General features: G+C 40.8%; 1 protein-coding gene across 1 annotated transcript in view; it reads right to left on the bottom strand.

The window, feature by feature from the left end:
• The window catches only part of Ptpn9 (protein tyrosine phosphatase, non-receptor type 9), a 67841-nt gene that overhangs the window by 25383 nt on the left and 22139 nt on the right, over positions 1-20319 (bottom strand). Inside the window, exons 2-7 of the mRNA NM_019651.2 lie at positions 17379-17522; positions 15129-15218; positions 14343-14467; positions 9945-10050; positions 4210-4320; positions 615-943 (exon numbers count right to left, since the gene is read on the bottom strand). Coding sequence (NP_062625.2) covers positions 615-943; positions 4210-4320; positions 9945-10050; positions 14343-14467; positions 15129-15218; positions 17379-17522 — 905 coding nt within the window. The remainder of the gene's footprint in view (positions 1-614; positions 944-4209; positions 4321-9944; positions 10051-14342; positions 14468-15128; positions 15219-17378; positions 17523-20319) is intronic.

Raw genomic sequence — 20319 nt, 5'->3', positions numbered from 1 at the left:
AGTGTCTGAAGACAGCTACAGTGTACTTACATATAATAAATAAATAAACATTTTTAAAAAAATAAAGTGACTGTGAAGATTTTAGGGTATGTTAGTAGTACATACTGTGCACACCTGAGTGTGGCAATACACACACCTATGTATGTGATGCAGAAGCACGGCAGGACATCAAGCGCCTCATTGTTGTTCATCACCTTATTCCCTGGACCAGTGAGCTCTCAGGACCCATCTGTGCCTGGCCCACAATGGTGGGGTTATATACAAGTGCAGCCATGCTGGTCTTTTGTATGGGTGCTGGAGATTTGGACTGAGATCCCCATGTTGCAGAGCAAGTGCCCTTACCCACTTCCCAGCAAGCCTTTTTATTTATGTATTGTTTTTAAATGTTGCCCCAACTGGCCCGAAGCTCATTACGTAGACTCACAGAGATTCACTTTCATCTGCCTTCCAAGTCCTGGGATTAAAGGCATGCACTGCCATGCTCAGCCTTCCGGAGAAGCTTCCTGACACCAGGGAAACCTTCTATAAAGGAACTGAGGTATTGAAGCAGCTGCAGTCATCATTTGCCAGAAAATTCTGGGTAACTGATTGTGACCCAAACCTCTCCTACTTACATGGAACAGTGGAAAGTGCCAACAGGGTTCTCACGACGAATGTCTTCATACTCCTCATAGATGCCCCGCTTTTGCCTGGTGTTAACATAGTCTACCAACTCTTGGATGGTCATGGCATGAGGACCTGGAACATGTACTGAGTCCCAGTCTAAGGCAGGAGGTAGGGAAGACAGGATGATCTCATCGAAGGGATCTGGGTGGCCGTTTACTTGGGGCAGGAACTGGAAATTCCAAGTAGCCAGGTCAATTTTGACGTACCCACCCAGATTTTCTGGAAGGCACTCCCTAGGCAGGTGCTGGGTAACTTCAGATGTCTTTAATATCTGAATCTGCAAGGAAAGAAAGAACAACATTGAGTACTTGGGCTGTCGGTGTGCAAGGATACAAAGAAGATAAAAACAAATGTGCTTCTACTAGGTTCGAAAATCAGATAAGATTTGCTTAAAACACTGTTTGAAAAGAAGCACACTCAATTTTATCAGCTTCAGTTTAAAATCCTATGAATTTCTCAGATAGCTAAGTTAGAATGCCCAGAATGTTGGTCAAATGAGCTGCTGGAATTAGGGTCCAAGTTATTTCTCTTCTGAAACAAAGGGATAGTGAGCAAAGGCTCCACACTGTTCACAAACCTTCAGCACTAACTCTTCTTGTTGGAAGCTAAGAATGCATAGGTAGTGACTACTTTAGTCAACCTCATACTAACTCTGTCTATTCTACTGTCTTAGGTTAGATTTTACTCACAGCTTTGTATGGATGTCCTTAAAGACAGAACTCTATGAAAGAAAGACAAAGTCACCTAGAAATGATAATCTAGGAAAAACATTAAATAAGTAATCAAATTTGATTCTGTTACATACTTAAATATAGACATGCTAGGCCAAAATGGCCTAGTTACTTCTCCTTAAAATCTTTATGGGACAGGAATGCTATTCCTAAAAGATTATTCCCCCTTGCTGGTGCCTCTTTTTTGTTTATTTTTAAATTTGTGTGTGTGTGTGTGTGTGTGTGTGTGTGTGTGTGTGTGTGTGTGTGTGTGAGTGTGTGTGTGTGTGTGTGTGAGAGAGAGAGAGAGAGAGAGAGAGAGAGAGAGAGAATGTATACCACATTTAGATGATGAGAGGCAGAAGAACTGGAGCTATGCTTAGAAGCTAACCAACTTGGGTGCTGAGGACCCAATGTGAGTGCATGACCTTAACCACTGAGGCACCTCTCTAGCACAGCAACTTCAACCTCTTAAAAAGTTATTCCCTTTCCTCTTCTAGCTCTTAAAGAACCAGCTCATAGGTGTTGGAAAGATGTTAAGTAGTTCAGACCCAGTTCAATTCCCAGCATCCACATGTTGTAACTCTAGTTCTAAAGGATCCAATGCCCTTTTCTGGCTTCTTACAACACTAGGCACACACATAGTACACAGAAACACATGTGAAAATTGAAAACAGAACTCTTTTTTTTTTTTTTTTTTGGTTTTTGGTTTTTGGTTTTTGGTTTTTGGTTATTTGAGACAGGGTTTCTCTGTGTAGCCCTGTCTGTCCTGGAACTCACTCTGTAGACCAGACTGGCCTCGAACTCAGAAATCCGCCTGCCTCTGCCTCCCGAGTGCTGGGATTAAAGGTGTGCGCCACCACTGCCCGGCTGAAAACACAACAGAAGGTTGTAGCTTATAGCACACCTCTCTTATGAAGCTTCTTCTAGAATGCCCAAGGTCATACTTCCTCTCTGCTCCCAAATAGCCTAAGTCCTCTGCTCTAGAACTCTGGATTCTCTAACAAAACAATGGAGTTCTCAAGGGTAAGTAAGTAAGTCATTCAGTGTTTAATTAATTCCCAGGGCACAGGGTCTGGACTTTATGAAGTGTTAAACACATTTTTGAGTTTATACACGCATATATAATTCCCACAATTCACACTCAAGACCATGCTTAAACAATCCTCACAAGGCAGGAATCTTTGCAAATAAATACCAGTAATCCTAGTAGACCAGTAATCCTTCTGAGGTCAGAACAAAGCACAACAAAACCACCATATAAAAGAAAAGCTACCTTAGAAGCAGCTGTCCTGCTCTGTTTGAGTCATTACCAAGCAGTGGCCTCTTTAACATCAAATGTCTTTATTTTCTCTGCTCTGGCCTCAGTTACAAAGCTGCACTAGCACAACTTGCACAGTAACACATTGCACTAGTAATTTTACTTTATAATTTCATTACCATAAAACTCTGACAATGCAGCCAGGGGTGGTGGTGCAGGACTTTGATCTCAGTACTAGGGAGGCAGAGGCAGGCAGATTTCTTTTGAGTTAGAAGTGAGCCTGGTCTACGATGCCTGGTCTTTAAGGACAGCCAGGGCTATTACACAGAAACACCCTGTCTTGAAATACAAAACAAACAAACAAATAAAATGACAATGTAAAACTAATCTTTATTATCTTTGTCATTTTATCTTCTTTTTTGAGACAAGATCTCATGTGTCCAGACTGGCTTCAAATTCATTGTGTAGCCAAGAATGACCTTGAGTCTCCAGCTTCTCCCGCCAGCGCCTCTCAAGTGCTGAGGCAGTAAGGACGCATGTACCGTCATGCTACACACCACTGTTTTGTATGTCACTCCTTTCAAAAGCTACAATCACTGACTGAGACAATGATCTTTCAGATATGGAAAAACTCAAGAGATTACTTAGAGAAATAGAGTAAATGGGGTCATCTTTAAATTAGAAGCAATGAGAAACTGTTTTAAGAAAAAACAATGCCCACGGATATGCATGGTGGTTCCCTCCAGTCCCGCCCAGCCTTGAAAGGCTAAGGCTAAAGACTGCCATGAACATGTCTAGTGGGCTACAACACAGTGACAGTGAGCTGGCTGCAGGACAGCCTCAGCTGTAGAGCAAATCCCTGTCTCCAAGAATAAAACTAAAAAAAGACTTTCCTCACCACCCTGAGGTCTCTTGAAGGGACTTAACTGTACTTCCCAGTAAATAAACCAGTCTGACTTTCTTGTGAAGGTTCTCTCTCTCTCTTCCTTTTTTCTTTTTTAAATTATGCTGGAATTCATCCATCTCCAGGGGCCTTTCAGAAGCTAGGCAAGTACTCTACTACTGAGCTACTTACTCAGCCCCAGAAAAAAATCTAATACCAGTTGAGCTACTATAATTACATTAAGTGCTGATTCTGGTTTTAGTTTTGGGGCAGGGTGTTGAGGACTATACCTAGTCCCTTGGGCATGCTGAGCAAGCACTTTGACACTGAGTTACAGCAAATACTATTAGATATTAATAGTGTCTTATGTAGCACTAAGTTAAACTTTGGAACTCATACAATCCTTAAAATACTTATGAGGCACATGGTTCAGTACTATTGTACTCAAGGTGTAGTAAAGAAAGTGTCAGATAAATTGTGGCCTTTTCCTACCCACAGGTTTGTGGACAGTGAAGGCATCGTGTCACAGACTGGTGAGTAGAGAGGGACTGGGTATAGTAAAGGAGGAGACACCACGCGAGATCAGCCCGGAGGATTCTTTGAAGGCAGAAAACTAACTGGCAAAAGCTTGCCAGCAGAGGCCGGAATGTATTATCTAGCTCCAATAAGAAACGACGAGATTGCCTTACCCTTTCCCGGACTTTATCCTTCAAGAGCAGGCTGATGATTGAATAGGGCACTCGGAACCATATGGGTGCTCCTACAATCAGCACTTTCTTCAGTCGAGCTGGAAATGCTCCCTGTGGAGTCAATGTATGAGGAGTTAAAGCCCAGCCATACCTGAAACTGTTCAGGCCCAAAGTATGAGTTCTTGCCACTCTCCCCCATGCATAGGCAACAGAGAAGCCTGACAGCTTAATTCAAAAATAGGGAGGTTGAAAGTGATTAAAAGAAATAAAGAAATTAGAAGCTGACTTACCTTTACAAGTAATGATGTTAAGTTCATGTTAATCATATACTTTATAGGTCAAAAATTATTCTTTTATTTTTTTGTTATTGGTGAGTGGTGACATCTGTGCCACAGTGTGCACACAAGGATCAGTTTCCTGCTTTTGCCTTTATATGGATGGATTCTGGGTATTGAATCACTAGGCTCTTATAGCAAATATACTCACTGAGTCATCTTGTGGCCCTGATGTTTCTGTTTATACTGCACATATCATACAACAGCACACATATTTGCAGCCTACAAAAATTCAGCTTACTAAAACTTAGATTTTTATTTATTTATTATTATATAGCTATCTTCAGATACACCAGAAGAGGGCGTCAGATCTCATTATGGATGGTTGTGAGCCACCATGTGGTTGCTGGGATTTGAACTCGGGACCTTCAGAAGCACAGTCCATGCTCTTAACCACTGAGCCATCTCTCCAGCCCAAAACTTAGATTTTTAATAAGTTGAGGATAAACATTTTACTTTATAATCTTCATCTAGCTCAAAATGTATGTGTGTATATATATACATATAACATTGTCTACCTTTAATCTTTTTTCCATTTGTTCATTTATTAAACCAATACATACAATCTAGGCCAGAGGTGTAACTATGTGTTTAGCATGTACAAAACTTAAATTTGATAACCAACACAATAAAATGCACAAATGGATGTATGCATGCATGCATACATACATACACCCACACACGATCTAGTGTGTACAAGTACAAATGAGGTCTTAGAAAAGTAAATAAACTACTCTTAGAGAGAAAAAAAGAGGTTTATATAAGACATAAAGACAAAAGTATGTAAGACATATAGTGCAGCATATCACTGTTAAGCCACAGTACTTGGCTTCATTCCACTTGTTAACATCCCAGCCTTTCTCAGGGAGGCTTACCATGTAATAAGGAATCAGGGGGCTGGAGGGATGACTCAATCGGTGCATGACTCAAATGACTCAAAAAGTGCATCCCACACAAGTACAGAGAACCTGAGCTCAATCTCCAGTAGGCACATGAAGTCAGCAGCACAAGTGAGACAAAGAGATGGATCCTAAGGCTCAGTGGCCAGAGGCCTAGTCCAGTCAGGTAGCCCTGAGTCCTTGAAAAGACCCTATCTCAATGAACAAGGTTGACAGATCCTAAGGACGCACCTACAGTTGATCCCTGGCCTTACACATACATACATGTACACATGCACACTCATGAATGCATACATCCAAAAATAAATAAATAAGTAGTCCCCAGTAACTGACTAAGCCACACTGTAGCTTTCATTTTTTTGCATTTTGAATAAACTAATCTCAGTTTCATTTTCTAGCCTTTGTTCTTCCCACTCAGTCTTGGCTCTGCTAAATTTGAGGAGTTTACAAACACTCCCTACACAGAATATACAAATCCACAGCCAAGTTCTCCAAAGGCTTCTTCATTCAGACTTAAAAACTACTTTTTTCCCTTCCTTCAAAGATGCAAAACTGTATTTCAGTATAAATACCCAAAGCCCCTTTTAACTGCTTGATCAATTTGGAGAAATCGCTTTTTCTCAGTAAGGCAGAGGACAGCAGGCGTCAAGCCTGGTCTACACAGCAAGCACTGGGCAAGCCTATACTATTTAGGGATCCTGTCTCCTAATAAGACCAAACAGAGATAAGAAGTTATCTCATACAGCCTTGGAACACCTGCCCATTGATAGTGTCCATAGGAAGGCATCTTCCATTATATATTCTTATTTTATTTTATTCTATTCTACTTTATGTTCATTGATGTGAGGGTATTGTATCCCCTGGAACTGGAGTTACAGGCAGCTGTAAGCAGCCAAAGAGCAGCCAGTGCTCATGACCACTAAGACTTTTCTCTACCCCCAATTACATATTCTTTGAAATGTACATATACCCTTTAAGCAATTCAACTTCTAAAAAGCTATCCTAGCAATACAAATGACGTTTTTTTTTTCTTTTTCGAGACAGGGTTTCTCTGTGTAGCCCTGGATGTCCTGGAACTCACTCTGTAGACCAGGTTGGCCTCGAACTCAGAAATCTGCCTGCCTCTGCCTCCCAAGTGCTAGGATTAAAGGCCTGCGCCACCACAGCCCGGTGACTTTTTTTTTTTTTTAGAAAGGATCTCTCTCACTATCTTGCCCCGATTGGCCTGGAATGGGCTATATAGACTAGGCTGGCCTTGAACTCACAGAGATCCACCTGGCTCTGCTGCCTACCCCCAACCCCACTCCCACTCTTCACTTCTCACCCCATGCTAGGACACCTGCCTAAATGCATTTTTTGTTTTGATGTTTTACCTTAGTTAAAGGCAGCGTCTTGCCTATAGTCATCCTGGACTGGTCTGTTCTTAAAATATTGGCAGTCCTACCTTACCTTCTCAAGTATTACAATCCCATCACAACAAACCTCACAAATTCCAAATGTACACTCTCCCACTGAGCTACACTCCAAGTTCCTGAACATTTACATTCATTCATACAGTATATTTGTATTTCTGTTTTCAGAGACAAAGGATCTGATTATGTAGTCCAAGGTGGCCTTGAACACAATTAGAGACATGTGCCACCGTAACTGGCTTGCACAATCTATTTTATTCCATTCAGTCTTCCCTAGTCAGAGTAAATAGTTATACATTAAAAAGCATGTTTTGAGCCAGGCAGTGATGGCGCACGCCTTTAATCCCAGCACTTGGGAGGCAGAGGCAAGTGGATATATGAGTTTGATGCCAGTTCAGAAGTGAGTTCCAGGACAGCCGAGACTACACAGAGAAACCTTGTCTCGAAAAACCAAATAAATAAATAAATAAAGCAAGCAAGCAAGCAAGCAAGCAAGCAAGCATGGTTTGGGGGCTGGAGAGATGGCCCAACAGTTAAGAGTACCAGATTGTGAGCAGTTGTGGCAGCAGTCCCAAGATGGCGCCCGGGAGTGCAGCTAAGTCTTATGACTTGCACCTGACTTCCTCATACACCTGAAAATAAGCCACTGCCATGTGAGAGCTGCACAGGTGCACCATGATGCTGGCAGTATAAACAAGTCCATATTTGGTGGAGACATGCCCCTGCCGACCTGATTGGCTGAAGCTACATGCCTGGTGAGGTGACATGGCCTGCTGTGAGTGGATGGGGGATGAGAGTATATAAGAGTGAGAGACCTGGGGTTCGGGAGAAAAAAAGATGAAGCGAGAGAGATGAAGATTGAAACTTGCTGAATAAACTGCTGTTAGAAGAACTGGTGGTCGTGTCGTTCTTGCTGGTCGAGAGCAGATGCGACACCAGATGCTCTTTCAAAGGTCCTGAGTTCAATTCCCAGGAACTATATGGTGGCTTGCAACCATCTATAATGAGTTCTGATGCCCTCTTCTGGCATACAGATGTTTATGCAGACAGAGCACTCATATACATTAAATAAATACATCTTTTTTTTTTTTTAAAGCACATTTTTCAGGGTTTGAGAGGAGTTTTGTTGTTTGAGATATGGTCTCAGATAGCCCATTCTAGTTTGAATAAAATGGATCCACAAGCTCATATATTTGAATATTTAGCCCCAACTAAGTGGAACTGTTTGGGAAGGAAAGTGTGGCATTGTTAGAGAAGGGGTGTCACTGCGGGCAAGCACGGAGACTACAAAAGCCTGGTACCATTCAGATGCTCTTCCTTCCAGCTTGTAGATCAAGATGTGAGCTCTCAGCTGTTATTGCCACCATGCTTTTAGTCCACCGTCATGGACTCTAACCCTTGGAAACCATAAACTCAATTAAATGCTTCCTCTCATGCACTGTCCTGGTCATGGTGTTTTGTCATAGCAACAGAAAAGTAACCTATGCTGTCATAGAACTTGCTATGTAAGCCAAGGAGGCCTTGAGTTTCTAATCCTCCGGCCTCCACCTCCTGATGATAGGCACTTGGAATCAAATGCAGGGCCCTCTGAATGCTACAAAGCATTGAACCAGCTGAACTACATTCTTAGCCTACCTGATTATCTTTTAAAATTCAAAAAAAAAAATTAACTTTATGGCTGGGGAAGATGGCTAAGTTGGTAATATGCTTGCCTTATAAGCACAAGGACTTGAATTTAATACCTAGAACTAATATAAAATTGCTACATGTGGTGGCATATATTTGTAATCCCAGGGGTGGGGCAGAAACAAAAGGATCCCTGGGGCAGATTAGCCATCCAGTCTACCCTAATTGGCGAACTACAGACCAATGGCAGTCTTTGTTTCAAAGAAGTGGATGGTGTTGCCTGAGAATGACATCTAAGGCTGTCTGCTGGCCTCCATACATACAAGAATACAAGCACATGCATGCACACATTAATTTACAAAACAAGTCACTAGGCCTAAGATATAGAGATATAAGGAACTATGACGTTATATGTATGGAACTTTTACACATCTATATATGTGCATAACTCTACATGAATATAAATAGACCAAATGAATTTACATGCACTAAAGTGAAATGAAAACTAAATTTCATCTATAATTCAGCTACATGTCTAGAAAGTCACTGGCTAGACGGCATTTTTCATAGTTGTCATAGATAGGCCTTTAATAATCACAAAACTCAAAAAAGGGACTTTTTTTAAAAAGTCTTCACCCTTATGAGAAGGGACAAATTTTTTTTTTAAAGATTTATTTATTTATTTATTTATTTATTTATTTATTATATGTAAGAACACTGTAGCCATCTTCAGATATTCCAGGAGTCAGATTTGTTATGACGGATGGTTGTGAGCCACCTGTTGTTGCTGGGATTTGAACTCAAGACCTTTGGAAGAGAAGTCAGTGCTCTTAACCGCTGAGCCATCTCTCCAGCCCCAAAAAGGGACATCTTATGTCTAAGAATTTGCCTGTGGCTTTTCACTTTCATTATTTCCTTTTTAGTTTTATAGTCATTGCTTTGTAAAAGGACCTCACCCCTTACATAGCTCAGGCTGGTCTGAATCTTACTTGGTAGCCAAGGAGGAAGTAGAATTTACTGTGTAGTTCTGCCTAACTCAAACCCATGACATTTCTCTTGCCCTGGCCTCCCAAGTGCTTGCATTACTGGCATGAGTCACTAAACTCATATCTTTTTTTGTTGTTGTTGCTGTTGTTTGGTTGGTTGGTTTTTTGTTCTTTTGAGACAGGGTTTCTCTGTATAGCCCTGGCTGTCCTGGAACTCACTTCCTTGAACTCAGAAATCCGCCTGCCTCTGCCTCCCAAGTGCGCCACCACTGCCCAGCTTCACTAAGCCATCTCAAATCTTTCAACTTGACTTTTAAGATAACTTTTTGTTATAAGGAAGCAGATATTAGTTATTGTATATAGGTGACCTTTAAAATTGAACATAATATCTGAAGTTTACATTTTTCTAAATAATATTTTCCCAAAAAAGAAAAAGAAAAAAGAACACGTAAAAGGATTCTCTCTTTACAACCTTACCTTCAGCAGGTTTAGGACTTTCTTGCCAAGATCTAGCTCAAAGTTGGCATAATTAGACCCGCACATGTCATAGATGAACACCAGTCCATTTCTTTGAGTTTCAAAGCTGCAAACCAATCATTAAACAAAGCATTTAATTTAATACAAATGTTTCATTCAAAGCCAAGCCAGATCCTTACACACCCAAAGGTTATTAAAATTAATACTATCATCATCTGTATAGTGTTGGTATGTGTGTGCTCATGTATTTGGGCCATAGCAAGTATGAAAATCAGAAAATAATTCTCAGAAGTTAGCTCTGTCCTTTCCTTCCACCATGAAATTCAGGGATCAAGCTCAGGCTCTCAGGTTAGTATAGCTTGTGCTTTGAGCTACTGAGCCATCTCACCTGTCAGATATGAAGTCTTTGTTTGCACTATTTCTAGACAGGAAGGTTTTACACGTATTTGTCTTAGTTGTTTTCCAGAGGGTTTTATGCATCCTGTGTGCTCACTTTGCATTACACTCAGGCTGGCTTCAAACTCAGGGTAATCCTCCTGACACACTCCACACCTGTTAGTGCTACAATTATAAGTATGAGCCACATCAAGGTTCTTATGCCGTGTCCTCATCTTTGCATCCCCTCCCGAGAGCCCCCATACCACCACACTTCTACAAAATCTAAGAGGGAAGCACTGAAAAGGAGTTAACATGAAAATTAACAAATTCTTGTCAATTATGTGTGTATGAAAATACTTCAAAATCCAGTTCAAGTATATAAATTAAGGTTTGTGTATCTAATATACGTCAAGTTCAGTGAATTAACTTTCAAAAAGAGAAAAAAAAACTTTAATTCTTAAATGCACAGAGGTTTTTCTGGCAGAATTTATTTCTACTAGCCCCTAATGCATTAATATTATTCTTAACTCCTTCTTTTTATAACTATACAGAAATTATTGTTCCTCAAGACTAAAGATACTGTCAAAGAGGCACAACTGCCAGGCAGTGGTGGCACACGCCTTTAATCCCAGCACTCAGGAGACAGAGGCAGGTGGATTTCTGAGTTCGAGGCCAGCCTGGTCTACAGAATGAGTTCCAGGACAGCCAGGGCAATACAGAGAAACCCTGTCTAGAAAGGAAATCAAAACAAAACAAAACAAAACAAAACACTAAAAAAAAGAAAAAGAAAAAAAGAGGCACAATTACCAAGTAGATTATCTAGGTCTAGAGAATTTCCATTTTCTCAACAAGCTAAACTTAGGGCCAATTTGAAAAATTACAGGATTTTTCCTAAAAGATTGGGGCCTAAAGCAAGTCAGTGACACAGGGAAAGAAGTATAATGAAAACAAACTACAGGGCATAAAGACCCAGGTTCCATGATCCTATTGAAGTTGCTCATCCTCTGAATACACATGGAATGATATAAAATAGATGCTGCTCTCTGGATATATAGCATGAGGTATCACAATGAGTCAACTGCTTCCTACTGAGTTTGAATCTTGAGCTACATGCAGCAGGAGACACCAAAAAGCTTAAAACACAGTCTCTGCTTCACATTTGCTTCAAAGGAAGGAAGTAGATAAAGTGTAATCAAAGCAGCAAGTAGATCCTGGATCACTTGGAAGATAAGTGAACATCCATCTTAGCATTCCCTCGCTACTGGACTTTCTGAAAAAGGTAGCTTTCCTTCACTCTCCTAAACTAAGCGAGCATTTCAAAAGTATCCACAGTCTTGAAAGTAGCCCTGAAGACTGAAGGGCTGAGAAATTCCAAACTGCTACTTAGGGAGTACAATACTACTGAAATGACTGGTCCCCACTCCTCAGCAACTTCTCATTTGCAAAATAACAGTATGTGTAGGATTCACATGTATCTCCCATTAAGCATCAACAGCAGAAGCTACAAAAGTTAACTGTCCGTAGTTAACTAATCAGAGAGGCTCACTTTAGACAGTCTCTTGGCTACTCTCAATTATAAGTCCATAACCTAGGCCAGGTAAAGCTATATGACACCCTATTTCAGAACAAACAAAACAAGCCAGGAAGTGATGGTTTATGCCTTTAATCCCATACTGGAGAGGCAGATGCAGGGAGATCTGTTAAGTTCAAGGCCAGCATGGTCTTCAGAGCAAGTTCCAAGACAGCCAAGTCTATACACAGGAACCCTGTCTTGAAAAACCAAACCAAACCAAACCAAACCAAACCAAACCAAACCAAACCAAACCAAACCAAACCAAACCAACAACAAAAACCAAGTCCATTCTGAAATTCTCTATGCAGCTCAAGCGAGCCTCAAATTCATGATCCTACAACCTTAATTGTCTAAGGTACTATTTTGTCTGACCACGATAAGTTGTGATCAGGTTTTTTGTTGTGGTTTTGTTTGTTTTTGTGTTCTTTTTTTGAGACAGAGTCTCCCCTCACAGCTTAAGAAGGCTTTAAAATCATAGCATCTTCCCCACTTCCTAAGTACTAAGATTACAACAAGCCAACTGTTATTTTATTTTTTCTTATACAAGTGAGAATTTAGCCTGCATGTATGTATATGCACCACATGTCTGGTAACCAGAGGTTAGAGAGGGTATTGGATACCCTGGAACTGGAGCTGCCAATGGTTGTGAGCCACCATGTGGGTACTGGGAATAAAAAGTCTAGTTCTCTCAAAGAGTAGCCAGTACTCTTTAATTGTTGAGCCATCTCCCTGGTACTACAACACACCACCTCCCTTTTGAGGCAGGAAATCACCATATAGCTTCAGATAGCCTGGATCTCACTATGTAGACTAAGCTAGCATCAAACTCACACAGACTCACCTGCCTCTGCCTCCAGAGTGCTGGCATTAAAAGAGTGTACCAACCCACTGGGCCACCTATCTACCCATCCATCCATCCATCCATCCATCCATCCATCCATCTATGCATGCATGCATGCATCCATCATCTATCTATCTATCTATCTATCTATCTATCTATCTATCTATCTATCTATCTATCTATCTATCTTCTAGCATTGGGTATTAAACAGGGCAATAGACAAGCTTTCCACCACTGAGCCATATAACTGCAGCTCCCAGACTAGTTTGTTTAGTTTGCTTTAGTTTTTATCAAGATAGATCCTCTCTATGTAGCCTTGGCTAGCCTGAAAGTTATTATGTAGCCAGGCAAACCTCAAATTTGTGGTGATACTCCTGCCTCTATCTCCTGAGTGCTAGGACTGCAGGTACTACTGGGCATGGCTTGTTTATTTTTGTTTTCCATACTAGAAAAAGAACCTGGGGTCTTACACATGCTAGGCAAGTACCTAGCCCAGTATACTCCCAGGTTAGCCCATAGAGTTTTTTTTTTCTTATTGTGTTTATTTTATTTTATTTTATTTTATTTTATGTCTATAAGTGTTTTGCCTACATGTATATATGTGCACGGAGGACTTGCCTGATGCCCATGGAATCTAGAAGAGGGCCTGAATCTCCTAAGACTGGAGTTACAGATGGCTATGAGCTACCACGGGGGGGCTGGGAATTGAACCTGGGTCCTCTCAAAGAGCATCCAGTGCTCTTAATTTCTGAGCCATTTCTCCAACTCCCAAATGGCTAGGTTTGTTTTGTTGTTGTTGGTTTTTTTGGTTTTTTGGTTTTTTTTTTTTTTTTTTTTTTGAGACAGAGTTTCTCTGTAGCCCTGGCTGTTACTTTGTAGACCAGGCTGGCCTGGAACTCAGAGATCTGCCTGCCTCTGCCTCCCAAGTGCTGGGATTAAAGGCATGTGCCACCACGGCCGGCTGGCTAGGTTTTTTGTTGTTGCTGCTGCTGTTGTTGTTTTCAAGACAGGGTTTTTCTATGTAGCCCTGGCTCACTCAGAGATTCACTGACCTCTGCCTCCCAAGTGGTGGGATTAAAGGCATGATTCATCACACCCAGCCCCCAGAGAATTTTAACATGAACAAAACTAACAAACAGATGACCTAAGCCTAGTGACATGGGCCTGGAATCTCTACTGTCTGAAATGCTGAGGCAGGAGAACACTAAGTTCATATGGGTAACTAAGTCAGACTGCATCTCAAAGTTAAAGGGAAAAAAAGAAATACATAGGACATAAGCTAATGATAGAGCATATGCCTTAGCATGTGGAAGCCCTACACACCCACACACCCATCCACACCCACTCAACAGGGTTCCTTTCCTCCATCAAATAAACCATCCTCAGTGTATTAGCAATTGTTATGAATTATCTCTCTCAGCTTTTATTAATCCTAAAATAAGCAAGGTGACGCAAAGGAGCACGGCATCCTAGGAGTTGCTTTCTACTTAGACTGTCCAGGCTGTGTCCTAGGGACAATGGTGACAGCACTTCTGAGTTTAATCAATTCACACACTGTCACTTTCCTAAATGAGGTGGACACCCACAAAATCGTCTTACTGCTTACCTGTCCACAGCTCTGTCCAGCAGATAAAACAGAGCTTGGAGCACCACGTGCTGGGCAGACTTGTGGGGGTGGTGTAACCTGGCAGTGAAGAGGGCAATGGAGGCTCCAGTTGGGTCTCGAACATTCTAAAACAGATAAATCCGGGAATATTGAGAAGTGAAAAGACAATCACAGGAATCTTTTAGACTTATTATCCTGCATAATGACACATGAAGAAAAGAGCTACTAACAAAACTTCCTTAGTTTGTGTCTATTCTTCCATAAAGGGAGCAGTGTTATCATCACCCCAGGCCTGGTTCTCTCAGCATTCTCTTGAACCATATTCTTGTGGCTTTAAAAAAATGTCACATTTTCTTCAGCTGCAGAGGAATCAAAGGATGATTCTCCACTGGCTTTATAACTAATTTCCCAGGCAGGATGGAGAAGAACAGATCAATGACTTCTATGCTACCTTAAACATATTATCACATATGTGTCCGAGAGGCCAAGAGATCACTAATTAGTGGAGAGTTACCATTAAGTAAGGATGTGCTTTGATACATTATCAACCTTTCCCAACATGCTGACCAACAACTTTTTTAATGGATCAATGAAGAAAAAACTTTGTCTTCTGCTCCATAACTCAATAATTCAACTATTATTAATACTTTTAATTAGTAATAACTCAATTATTATTAGAACAATTTTAGCAAAATGTATTGATAAGGAACCTAGGCACAAAAATCCAAATAAGGCAACAGCCACAAAAGGATGTAACAAAGCACAAGATGGGTTCCACAGACTTACCAAGATAGTAAACTTCCCACTGAGGATCTCAGAACGGAGAGGCTCCTCATGAGGTTTCAGCTTCACAATGCCTTCCTTTCTTCTTGTTTCCTAAAAAGGAAACAATGAAGACATGAATTAATATGAAAATATGACATATCCAGAACAATTTTATGTAGCCATCAAATCTCAGGGATGGGACATTAGAAATCAACTAACTGAACTGTGAATTCCTTTGTAGCATGCCTTAGCATTCCAGGGCAGCTAACCGTTACCATAATTCCTGTCTACAGCCACCTTCTCAGGACCAACCATCTGTTCTGATGCCTCCAAGAGTCAGCTCGAGTTTGGCTATTCAGAAATACCGATTCCCAGTGCAGATTTCTTTTCTGTACCAGCACTCAGGTTCCAGTTGCTTACAGGAACTGTCTATTTGGGTATCCCAAAGACATGGACAAATTAAACCCATGACCTTCTTTCTACATGAACCCACCCCACTTCAATGTCTCCTAAATTAATTAATGTTACCAGCACTGATCTTGACATACAAGTCCCAACTCAGATGCCTCACTCATTTTCCTCACACACCAGCTTAAGCAGCTCCTACTCATTTGAACTCTAAATTTGTCTACTTTTCTCCATCTCCCCTGACATTACATGTTTAATAATACTGCCATTCTCTCTCCTTGTTAAGTACAACAGTCTTTAAACTGATCTTTTTGGCTCCAAGGTAATCAGTGAGATACACTATCCAAAAATATATTGTCAAAATCTTTCTGGAATGCAAATATGGAAAAATTTATCACATTGCTTATATCATTAATGGATTTCTCAGGCCTTAATGATCTGGCCTCATTTATCTGTGCTCTCCATCTCTTGCCATGCCTTGACTCCCACTCAACATTCTGGCTTAGCTAAATTTTACTTTCTACCATTGAGGATCTGAACTATTGTTTTCTTCTATCTTTTGGTTATAAACCTAGCCTTTAATAGCTGAGCCATCTCTCCAGCCCACATATTATCTTCTTTAGCCATACTTCACCAGTGCTTGATCCCTACTCATCCTTCAGATTTAAGGCTAGTATCCTTTTTTTTTTTTATTGTTTACTCTCTCTCCTAAGTAACAACTGCGGCATGGTTAACATAGTATGTATTCCATTAATATCTATGGAATAAATAAGTGAGTACTGGATGAGCCGTACGATAAGTGTGAGCTAATCCCAGTGCTTGTTTGTTTTCCTAGGATTTCTTTTTCTTTTTAAGGATAGATGGTATCTCTTCAGAAGAAATTTCTAACCACAAAGTAACATAACATACAGCATTTCAATCAAAGATGCTACAATCCCAGAAAGCAGACATAACACAGAATCAGTCTTAAACTTCCTTAAAAAAAAAATCTTAGCCAGCTATGGTAGATTATGCCCTTAATTTTAGCACTTGTGAGGCAGAGGCAGCGTGGTCTACAGAGCAAGTTCTGGGACAGTCAGTCAAGGCTACATGGAGAACCCTGTCTCAAAAAAACAAAACAAGGGCTGGAGAGGTGGCTCTGTGGTTAAGAGCAATGACCGTTCTTCTAGAGGTCCTGAGTTCAATTCCCAGCAACCACATGGTGGCTCACAACCATCTGTAATGGGATCTGACACCCTCTTCTGGTGTGAAGACAGCAAGTATACTCACATAAAATAAATATTCTTAAAAAAAATTTTTTTTAATTAAAAAAAAAATTGTAGCTGGGCAATGGTGGCTCACATCTTTAATCCCAGCACTCACAAGGCAGAGGCTAGCTACACAAAGACACCTGTCTCAACAAAACAAAACAAAACAAAACAAAACAAAACAAATACCAAAAAGACACTGCCAAGAATGGGACCTAGCTGACACTAGCACCAATCTTTTCTTGAATAGCTCTTTAGCTCAAAGTTCATCAGAATGGCAGCTTTCTACAACTTCATGAGGCCTTAAAGTACAGCTATAAAATATACCAAACAGGTTATCCAGGAGGCAGGGAAGAGAGCAAGGAGGAAAACCCCAGGAGTGGCCACAGGATGACATTAAGGAACATTCTTCGCCTCAGTTCTCACAGGTAGCAGGCTGGTCTGCAAGCAAGCTTTGTGCACATTAAGCAAGTGTCTCCAGGAGCCCAACCTCAGCTCTCATAGGATTGGTGGACATTGACCCACTTTAACAGAATAAGAGAGAAGTAGAAAATCACCATGTACAACGTAAAGCAGGAAAAAAATAGAAATACTTAGCTGGCCCTGAGCCACTCACTCTGTAGCAGTGGAACAACTCTACAGCACGGAGCACATCAAACTTTCTGGCCATGAGGAACTTGACAGCCACATTCCAGGAGAGTGGAGAAACATTATACTGTACTGTCCACTTGTTGATCTCTTCAAGAAACTGCTTGGTAGCCTGTTTAAATAAAAAAAAATGAGGACAGTTAGTAAAAAGAGAATATATTTTAGAAACATAACAGGAACAAGCAGGCAAAAATTATTATTTTTTTCCCCAAATGAGACTCTTTTACATATCAAGTTTTAGGCCAGTCTGGTCTATATGAAATTCCATCTAAAAAAAAGTAGGAGGAAGAAGGGGAGCTAGAAAGACGACTCAACAGGAAAAGGCACTTGCCTCTAGCTCAATTGCCAGGTCCCATATGGCGGACCCTGCAAACTGTCCTCTGAACCCCACGTGCCATGGAATTGTATGTATGCACACCGACAAATAAATAAATAAAAGTAATTTTAAATTTTAATTTAAAAACATTGTCTTAGGTTTTACTGCTGTGAATAGACACCATGACCAAGGCAACTCTTACAGGGAGAACATTTATTTGGGGCTAGTTTACAGGTTAAGAGATTCAGTCCATGATCATCAAGGTGGAAGCATGGCAGCGTCCAGACAGGAAGAGTACAGGTAGAGCTGAGAGTTCTGCGTCTTCATCTGAAAACTGCTAGAAGAAGACCAGCTTCCAGGCAGCTAGGACAAGAGTCTTAAAGCCCACGCCTACAGTGACACCCCTACTCCAACAAGGCTGCACCTCCTAATAGTGCCACTTATATAAACTATCATAAAGGTTACATTTATATAGTCTTAGTCTTTACTGCTTAGGATAAAAAGTACAGCCAGTTCAGAGAGAGGACACAGCATTGGCATGCATGAAGGAGTAATGAGAAACCCCTCCTAGGAGGTGGGATTAGAGAACTCTGCTAGGACCCGACTTCAGCCAAAATATCTATTTTTTTTCATTTTAGAATTATTTAAATTGAGATATTATGCATGTATATTCTGAGTACCTAAAAGATCTCTGCATTGCTATTCTGTTCTAACTATTTTGAAACTTTTCTTGATTATTAATCCAGAAAATGATGACATTTCTGAATTTTAACTATACCCATATTATCAATCAACTCAGTTATGAAGTATCTACTCAGGTGGGCATAGTAGCACTCAGGAGGCAAAGAGAGGCAGGAGGATCTCTTGTGAACTTGAAGCCAGCATGGTGTATATAGTGAGTCCCACGACAGCAATGGTTACATAATGAGTGTCTGTCTCAAAAAATAAAACAACAAAAAGATGGATTTACTCATAGAAAGGCATATTTTTTTCTTAACCTATGCCAAGGAAAAATATATAACTGAAGCTGCGCTGGGCAGTGGTGGCGCACGCCTTTAATCCCAGCACTCGGGAGGCAGAGGCAGGCGGATTTCTGAGTTCAAGGCCAGCCTGTTCTACAGAGTGAGTTCCAGGACAGCCAGGGCTACACAGAGAAACCCTGTCTCGAAAAATCCAAAACCAAACCAAAGCAAAACAAAACAAAACAAAAACCTGAAGCTGCTTCAGAGGTGTAAGGCCCAAACTACTATGTGACTATGGACTGGGGAAATCTCTCTTCACTAATTTTTCAGTTGAAAAATAGGGACTATGCATTGTACACACCACAGTCCCAGCATAGAGGCAGGTAGATCTCTAGGAGTTTGGGGTCGTTCTGTTCTACATATCAAGTGTGATAGACAGGATAATGTAATTCAGACCCAGCCTCAAGGGGGAAAAAAAGAAAGAAAAGTAAGTGTTATACATGCCTGTAATTTCATCATTCACAAAGCAAAGAACGGCAAAAGAATTAATTGGCCCCAAGTTCTAAGACACCCTGGTCTACACAGCCAGGCTAAGAACTACATAGAGAAATCCCATTTCAAAGTTGGAGAAAAGAAAGAGGAAAGGAGGGGAAGAAACGGAGTTGGGTGTAGTGGGATATACTTGTTTCCCCAGCATTTGGGGAGGGGAAGCAGGAGGGTCAGGGGTTTGAAGCTCTCCTAGGCTCTAAAGGACTGAGTCATAGGAGACACTGTCAAACAAACAAAAAGAAAACAAGGGGGAAAGGCTAAGGGCTATGACCTACTTCAGAGACTTGGCAACAATTCTCCCTTGCAAATCTAATTCAAATTGCTACATACTGTTTAAACAACTATCAAACTAGAATCCCAGGAGGGTCAGGTTACCTTACAACACAGCACCTGATTCATACTCAATTTTCTAGGAAAACACAAAGGACATTTATAAACCAGGGGAAAGTCCAAGGCCTGGAGTGCAGTTGAGTTTTTGAGCCTTGCAACTGAGGAAATGTAACTTATACCACTTCAGAAAGAGAAGTAGAAAAACTTAACCAAGCACAGAGCCGAAAAGAGTCAAGAAACAGACCATGATGAAAAGCTTTCAAAGATCACACTGTCCCACAACCAGCTGATGCCAGACCACAGAACTGAGTCTCAGAGAAGACAACAGAACAAACTTAGAATGCTCCCCAAGAACATTTGTGTTCTATCTGTAGAGTGGCCAGCATCAGAATGAGGAAAGAAAGAAAAGAATAAAAGCAGGCACGGATGCCTAAACAAAGCCCCAGTCAGTCAGGAAGGTCCTCAAGAACTTCTCAAATGGGGTATGCTTTTTGGTGAATACATCACCTTTGACTCTTTCTTGAAAGGGTCTCACTGTGTAGCTCTGGCAGCTGGAAACTCACTATGTAGACCAGGCTGTTATGGAACTCAGAGATCTTCCTATCTCTGCACCCCAAATGCTGGGATTAAATGCATTTGCAGCCACATCCAGTTTAACACATTACCTTTTGAATCTAGTATTTATTTATTTATTTATTTATTTATTTATTTATTGTATATGAATACACTGTAGCTGTCTTCAGACACACCAG

This window comes from Mus musculus, chromosome 9, assembly GCF_000001635.26.
Source record: "Mus musculus strain C57BL/6J chromosome 9, GRCm38.p6 C57BL/6J".
Taxonomy (NCBI): domain Eukaryota; kingdom Metazoa; phylum Chordata; class Mammalia; order Rodentia; family Muridae; genus Mus; species Mus musculus.
Note: the sequence above shows the minus strand (reverse complement) of the source record. Positions and strands in the feature narration are given on the sequence as shown.